Raw genomic sequence first — 7,672 nt, forward strand, 5'->3', positions numbered from 1 at the left:
CCAGGACCTCTATACCAGGCGGTGTCAGAGGAAGGCCCTCAAAATTGTCACGGACTCCAGCCACCCTAGTCATAGACTGTTCTCCCTGCTACCGCACGGCAAGCGGTACCGGAGTGCCAAGTCTAGGTCCAAAAGACTTCTCAACAGCTTCTACCCCCAAGCCATAAGACTCATAAAAACAGCTAATCATGGCTACCCAGACTATTTGCACTGCCACCCACCCCCACCGCATATTTTTACGCTGCTGCTACTCTGTTAGTTATTTATGCAAAGTCACTTTAACTCTACCCACATGTACATATTACTTCAACTACCTCAACTAGCCAGTGCCCCCGCACATAGCCTCCCTACTGTTATTTTATTTTACTTCTGCTCTTTTTTTCTCAACACTTTTTTGTTGTTGTTTTATTTTACTTTTTTTATTAAAAATAAATGCACTGTTGGTTAAGAGCTGTAAGTAAGCATTTCACTGTAATGTCTGCACCTGTTGTATTCGGCGCATGTGGCCAATACAATTTGATTTGATTTAATTATTGTGTGTCAAATGTGTAGTTGAGATTATTCTGAAAGTTCAAAAGAGAGGCTGAATTTGCGGTGCAATCGGTACATACGTTGATGAAAAAGCTTTCACTTGTGGATTCAAATAAAGTAAGAAATAGGGCGAGAGTAGGCCTACTTCAACTCCAAGGTAGATGGCGACAGAGGTATTGTCTCTGTTTCACAGCATTCTGCTTAATATGAGAGCCAAGCGCCACCACCGACCAGGCAGCTGAGAGGCGAACAAGCATTGTCACCGGGCCAGTGGTACACGTAGCAAGGTAGCTGCAACGCAGCATACTAATTTACCGGCTTTTTCGTAAGTGTTTTTGAATACTTATGATACATTCTCATACTGTGCGGTGTTTCCGTTTGTTAAAATGAAAACCCAAAACATAATCTCTAATTTAACAGGCACAAAAACAGTCGGTAGCAAGCGAAACTAGCTGCGCGTTAGCTAGCTGGCTAATGTTGCTAATGAAACCATATGCTAGCTAACGACAGCCACTAGTAAAATGGGAAACGAACGAGATACTAGTTGTTGCTTGTTGTAAGGGCGTTTTTTTTGATAACACATAGCTGACTGCAATAACGAGCTTCTTCACAACTGGTGTTAATTTGTTATACAAAGTTAGCTGGGTGTCACAGGCGGTGCATCAGGGAAAACATTCCGTATAGCACTAGGAACTCGACAAGCAACTGGTGCTGTAACTACAGGTATACACCACTTGACTTGTTCCAGCCTGAATTTAAAATGTATTACATTTAATGTCAAAGTGGAATTATGTTTGTCGAAATGTAAAGGAGTAAAAATGTGCTTAACAAGTCACATAATAAGTTGCATGGACTCACTGTGTACAATAATAGTGTCTAACATTATTTTTTGAATTACTACTTAATCTCTGTACCCCGCACATATAATTCTGTAAGGTCCCCTCAGTCGAGCAGTGCATTTCAAACACAGATTTAACTACAAAGACCAGGGAGGTTTTCCAATGCCTTGCAAAGAAGGGCACCTACTGGCGCCAGGCCTTGCAAAGAAGGGCACCCACTGGCTCCAGGCCATCTATAAATCACTGCTAGGCAAATCCCCGCCTTATCTTAGCTCATTGGTCACCATAGCAGCACCCACCCGTAGTCTGCGCTCCAGCAGGTATATCTCACTGGTCATTCCCAAAGCCAACACCTCCTTTGGCCGCCATTCCTTCCAGTTCTCTGCTGCCAATGACTGGAACGAATTGCAAAAATCTCTGAAGCTGGTGACTCTTATCTCCCTCACTAACTTTAAGCATCAGTTGTCAGAGCACCTTACCGATCACTGCACCTGTACACAGCCCATCTGAAATTAGCCCACCCAACTACCTCATCCCTATATTGTTATTTATTTTGCTCTTTTGCACCCCAGTATCTCTATTTGCACATAATCTCTTGCACATCTAGCATTCCAGTGTTAATACTATTGTAATTATTTTGCACTATAGCCTATTTATTGCCTTACCTCCATAACTTGCTACATTTGCACACACTGTATATATATTTTCTGTTGTATTTTTGACTTTGTTTTTTTTACCCCATATGTAACTGTGTGTTGTTTTTATCGCACTGCTTTGCTTTATCTTGGCCAGGTCGCAGTTGTAAATGAGAACTTGTTCTCAACTGGCTTACCTGGTTAAATAAAGGTTAAATAAAAAAAATTAAAAAACCTATTGGTAGATGGGTAAAAATAAGACGCAGACATTAAATATCCCTTTGAGCATGGTGAAGTTAATTACACTTTGGATGGTGTATCAATACACCCAGTCACTACAAAGATACAGGCATCCTTTCTAACTCCGTTGCCGGAGAGGAAGGATTTCACCATGAGGCTGTGATTGGAGAAAACCTGAGTATGGATCAACAACAATGTAGTTACTCCACAAAACGAACCTAAATGACAGTGACAATAAGGTAATACTGCAAAAAAATATGGCAAAGTAATTAACATTTAGTCCTGAATACAAAGTGTTATGTTTGGGGCAAATACAACACATTACTGAGTACCACTCTCCATATTTTCAAGCATAGTGGTGGCTGCATCATGTTATGGGTATGCTTGTAATTGTTAAGTACTGGAGTTTTTCAGGATAAAAAAAAAAAAGAAACAGAATGGGGCTAAGCACAGGCAAATTCCTAGAGGAAAACCTGGTTCAGTCTGCTTTCCACCAGACACTGGGAGATTAAGTCCCCTGTCAGCAGTACAATAACCTAAAACAAGGCCATATCTACACCAGAGTTGCTTACCAAGAAGACTGTGAATGTTCCTTAGTGGCCGAGTAACAGTTTTGACTTAAATATACTTAAAAAAATATATGGCAAGACCTAAAAATGGTTGTCTAGCAATGATCAACAACCAATTTGACAGCTTGAAGAATTTCTAAATAAATTATGGGCAAATGTTGCAAAATCCAGGTGTGGAAACCTCTTAGATTTACCCAGAAAGAATCACAGCCGTAATCGCTGCCAAAGATCATTCTAAAAAACGATTGACTCGGATGTGAATACTTATGTATTTCATTTTCAATAGATTTGCAAAAAATTCTAAAAACATGTTATCACTTTATGGGGTATTGTCAAATCAAATCAAATCAAATTGTATTGGTCACATGCGCCGAATACAACAGGTGCAGACATTACAGTGAAATGCTTACTTACAGCCCTTAACCAACAGTGCATTTATTTTTAACAAAGAAAGTAAAAATAAAACAACAACAAAAAAGTGTTGAGAAAAAAAGGGCAGAAGTAAAATAAAATAACAGTAGGGAGGCTATATATACAGGTGGGCACCGGCTAGTTGAGGTAGTTGAAGTAATATGTACATGTGGGTAGAGTAAAAGTGACTATGCATAAATAATTAACAGAGTAGCAGCAGCGTAAAAAGGATGGGGTGGGGGGGCAGTGCAAATAGTCCGGGTAGCCATGATTAGCTGTTCAGGAGTCTTATGGCTTGGGGGTAGAAGCTATTGAGAAGTCTTTTGGACCTAGACTTGGCACTCCGGTACCGCGCGGTAGCAGAGAGAACAGTCTATGACTAGGGTGGCTGGAGTCTTTGACAATTTTGAGGGTCTTCCTCTGACACCGCCTGGTATAGAGGTCCTGGATGGCAGGAAGCTTGGCCCCAGTGATGTACTGGGCCGTACGCACTACCCTCTGTAGTGCCTTGCGGTCGGAGGCCAAGCAGTTGCCATACCAGGCGGTTATGCAACCAGTCAGGATGCTCTCGATGGTGCTGCTGTATAATTTTTTGAGGATCTGAGGACCCATGCCAAATCTTTTCAGTCTCCTGAGGGGGAATAGGCTTTGTCGTGCCCTCTTCACGACTGTCTTGGTGTGTTTGGACCATGATAGTTCGTTGGTGATGTGGACACCAAGGAACTTGAAGCTCTCAACCTGTTCCACTACAGCCCCGTCGATGAGAATGGGGGCGTGCTCAGTCCTCTTTTTTTCCCCCCTGTAGTCCACAATCATCTCCTTTGTCTTGGTCACGTTGAGGGAGGGGTTGTTGTCCTGGCACCACACGGCCAGGTCTCTGACCTCCTCCCTCTGGCTGTCTCATCGTTGTCGGTGATCAGGCCTACCACTGTTGTGTCGTCGGCAAACTTAATGATGGTGTTGGAGTCGTGCCTGGCCATGCAGTCATGGGTGAACAGAGAGTACAGGAGGGGACTGAGCACGCACCCCTGAGGGGCCCCCGTGTTGAGGATCAGTGTGGCAGATGTGTTGTTACCTACCCTTACCACCTGGGGGCGGCCCATCAGGAAGTCCAGGATCCAGTTGCAGAGGGAGGTGTTTAGTCCCAGGATCCTTAGCTTAGTGATGAGCTTAGAGGGCACTATGGTGTTGAATGCTGAGCTGTAGTCAATGAATAGCATTCTCACGTAGGTGTTCCTCTTGTCCAGGTGGGAAAGGGCAGTGTGGAGTGCTATAGAGATTGCATCATCTGTGGATCTGTTGGGGCGGTATGCATATTGGAGTGGGTCTAGGGTTTCTGGGATAATGCTGTTGATGTGAATCATGACCAGCCTTTCAAAGCACTTCATGGCTACAGACGTCAGTGCTACGGGTCGGTAGTCATTTAGGCAGGTTATCTTAGAGTGTGTGTGTGTGTATATGGGTGAGAATTATTTTAAATCCATTTTGAAATGTGGAATAAGTCAAGTGGTATGAATACTTTCTTATGGCACTGTATCTAAGACAACTGGCAATCTACTGCTACCTGTAAATGCATCCTCTTAACTATTACAAATAATAATATGGTTTGGATATTGATATGTGTTTACCCAGCTGAATTGCGGCTCTGTTTGACTCGTTTGGGATTACGCTAGGCCCTCTGAAAGTCCACATGTGATTCTAACACTCAGTAATTACATTATGTAAGGTGACATAGCCCAATATGAGTATTTTGATTTTGAATGTTCCATCACTTGCTGAAACAAAAGGTATATTGAGGGAGCTTTGGTTAAATTGAATGTTGAGTAAGGTTAGAACTAGTAGTATGTGTTGATACACCAAAAAAAAAACAGATTGTGTAGTTGATCGTATCATGTTTTTGAAATCCAAATGGTTCTATTACTACATTTCTAGATCAATGCAGAGTCTGCATGCTAAAGAACGTCAAAATGTAGTTCGTAAATTATGTTATTGGTGTTGCGAGTCTTTACTTGGTCTGTCTCTTCAGGAATAATGCACCAAAGATGGCCGCCACACACTCCATGCTGCAGGAGCGTATCCAGGTGGCCCAAGAGCTTCTCAAGCGTGTGGACCTGCTCTGTGCGAGGCAGGCGCGCGATGTGGAGGGCCGGGCCAAGCTCTGCAGCAAGCTGCGCGCCGAGCTCAAGTTCCTGACCAAGGTGGAGGCGGGCAAGGTGCTCATCAAGGAGTCCCACCTGCAGAGCACCAACCTCACCCACCTGAAGGTGAGTCTTGTATATATTGTATTTTCCAATGGAATTATATGTTGAAAAGGTTCCTTTAGTTCCAATTTAGGTTCCAATGGACAGTTAGTCCTGCTCTTGCTGTCCATTGTTTTACCCATCTGACAATGAGGACCATATTGGAAATATGTTGGTTGACTTTTTGGTTGTAATCCTCACTGGTTTTTACTGTGTGTTGTTGTTGTAATCCTCACTGGTTTTTGCTGTGTGTTGTTGTAATCCTCACTGGTTTTTACTGTGTGTGTTGTGTTCACATCAACTCGTATTTGAATTGTGACTCTTTCCAATAAAAACAGGCCATCGTGGAGTCGGCCGAGTCCCTAGAGATGGTGGTGAGCGTGCTGCATGTGTTCGCCTACGAGGACGCCGGCGGCATCAAGCAGACGCTGGTGGTGGATGTGGTGGCCAACGGCGGGCACACCTGGGTCAAGGCCATTGGGCGCAAGGCAGAGGCACTGCACAACATCTGGCAGGGCCGGGGCCAGTACGGAGACAAGAGCGTGGTGGAGCAGGCTGAGGACTTCCTGCAGGCCAGCCGCCAGCAGCCTGTGCAGTACAGCAACCCACACATTATCTTTGCCTTCTACAACGGCGTCTCCAGCCCCATGGCCGACCGCCTGCGGGAGATGGGCATCTCGGTGCGCGGGGACATCGTGGCGGTAAACTTGGTGATGGCGGATGAGGAGGAGGAGGAGGAAGGAAGCGAGGAGGGGGAAGAGAGGGGGGGAGCAAACGAGGGGGGCAAGGAACACTGCTACGAAGAGGAAGAGCGAGAAGGCAAGGCTGCGGAGGAAGATGAAGACGATGAAAACTTTGTCGAAGAAGAAGACGTCGAGCACACGCGAGTGGACCGCGACACCGTCGTAGCTAGCCTGGCCTTCCCCACCGAGGTCAAGGTGGATGTGTGCCGGCGGGCCAACCTGGACATCACAACACTCATCACGTACGTGTCGTCACTGAGCCACGGCCACTGCCGCTTGGCCTTCAAGGAGCAGGTGCTGACTGAGCAGGCAGCCCAGGAGCGGCAAGAGAAGGTCCTCCCCCGCCTCCAGGAGTTCATGGCGGGCAAGGAGCTGTACGCGTGCCAGTCGGCCGTACACGACTTCCGCGTCATCCTGGACACGCTGGGCGGCCCCGGCGAGAAGGCGCGTGCCGACGAGCTGCTGAGGCGGCTGCGAGTGGTGCCCGACCAGCCGTCAGAACGCACGCAGCGTCTCACGTCCAGCTCCAAGGTGAACCCCCGCTCGCTCATGATTTTCGGCACGGGCGACACACTACGGGCAGTCACAATGACGGCCAACAGTGGCTTTGTGAGAGCGGCAGCCAATCAGGGCGTGCGGTACAGCGTGTTCATCCACCAACCGCGTGCCTTGACGGAGGGCAAAGAGTGGAGGGCCACGCCCATATGAGAGAGGGAGAACCAACACCCACAGGGAGGAAGAAGACTGATGACGAGGGTGAGGAGTGAAGAAGGGCTCCGACAGCGAAAAAAAAGACTATAGACAAGGTTTGTGGAATATACCACTGAACAGACATTTAAAAAAGGGTGTGGAATATACCACTAAACAGACATTAAAAGGGGTGTGGAATATACCACGGAACAGTAATTAAACGGGTTGGGTGACTGCCAGAACAGAGAACACTTCTGCAAAACAGAGGATGCGTATACATTTTTGTTGTCGTTGAGACACCTCGTATAAATCAAATATTTATCACAGCTTTTTGCTATGTGCCATTTCAATGTGTCACTGCAATGTAAAGGCATTGTGCTCAGTTGGAAAAGCACTACTGGTTTAGTTTAACACTCAGACAGTACAGTGGTGATGGCTGTGTAGCCTACATACTGTATATGCAAAATTAGTTTATAATATGATGAAATATCAGCGTTCTCAGTACCGCTTTGTATTTTAGGGCAATTAAACGGCTTTGGCCCAATGTGCTGAGGGTGAAGTATATTTGTTTTCTGTATTGCAAGTCGGAATTAGATGTAAATAAAGCATCTTTAAAAAAAAAAAAATGCTATTTATTGAATGAAGCTATTTCATTAGAAAACATTTTGTGTATGGCTCTAAACTGCAATGGCGCTTCTTTGTAACTATTGCAATCATGTGAGGCCAGTGCAGAATTTAATCCAATGAACCTTTTGAAGGCAAAGCCATTATGCA

The 7,672-nt window shown here is 45.4% G+C and overlaps 1 protein-coding gene across 1 annotated transcript; it reads left to right on the plus strand.

Moving 5' to 3' along the window:
* Positions 1 to 763: 763 nt before the first annotated feature.
* Positions 764 to 7,358, plus strand: cUnh7orf25 (chromosome Un C7orf25 homolog). The gene is made up of 3 exons (XM_084183160.1): positions 764 to 856; positions 5,252 to 5,489; positions 5,804 to 7,358. The coding sequence occupies exons 2-3, from the start codon at positions 5,268 to 5,270 to the stop codon at positions 6,914 to 6,916; spliced, it is 1,335 nt and encodes a 444-aa protein (XP_084039286.1). The 5' UTR covers positions 764 to 856; positions 5,252 to 5,267; the 3' UTR covers positions 6,917 to 7,358.
* The last annotated feature ends 314 nt before the right edge of the window (positions 7,359 to 7,672 follow it).

This window comes from Coregonus lavaretus (genome assembly GCF_964263955.1).
Source record: "Coregonus lavaretus genome assembly, chromosome: 19".
Taxonomy (NCBI): Eukaryota; Metazoa; Chordata; class Actinopteri; order Salmoniformes; family Salmonidae; genus Coregonus; species Coregonus lavaretus.

What these genes read in the sequence shown, in the direction of transcription:
- cUnh7orf25 (XM_084183160.1), top strand. Translation starts at nt 5,268, where the DNA reads ATGGCCGCCACACACTCCATGCTGCAGGAGCGTATCCAGGTGGCCCAA. An exon ending in CCAACCTCACCCACCTGAAG is followed by an intron (nt 5,490 to 5,803) that starts GTGAGTCTTGTA and finishes CAATAAAAACAG; the next exon opens with GCCATCGTGGAGTCGGCCGA.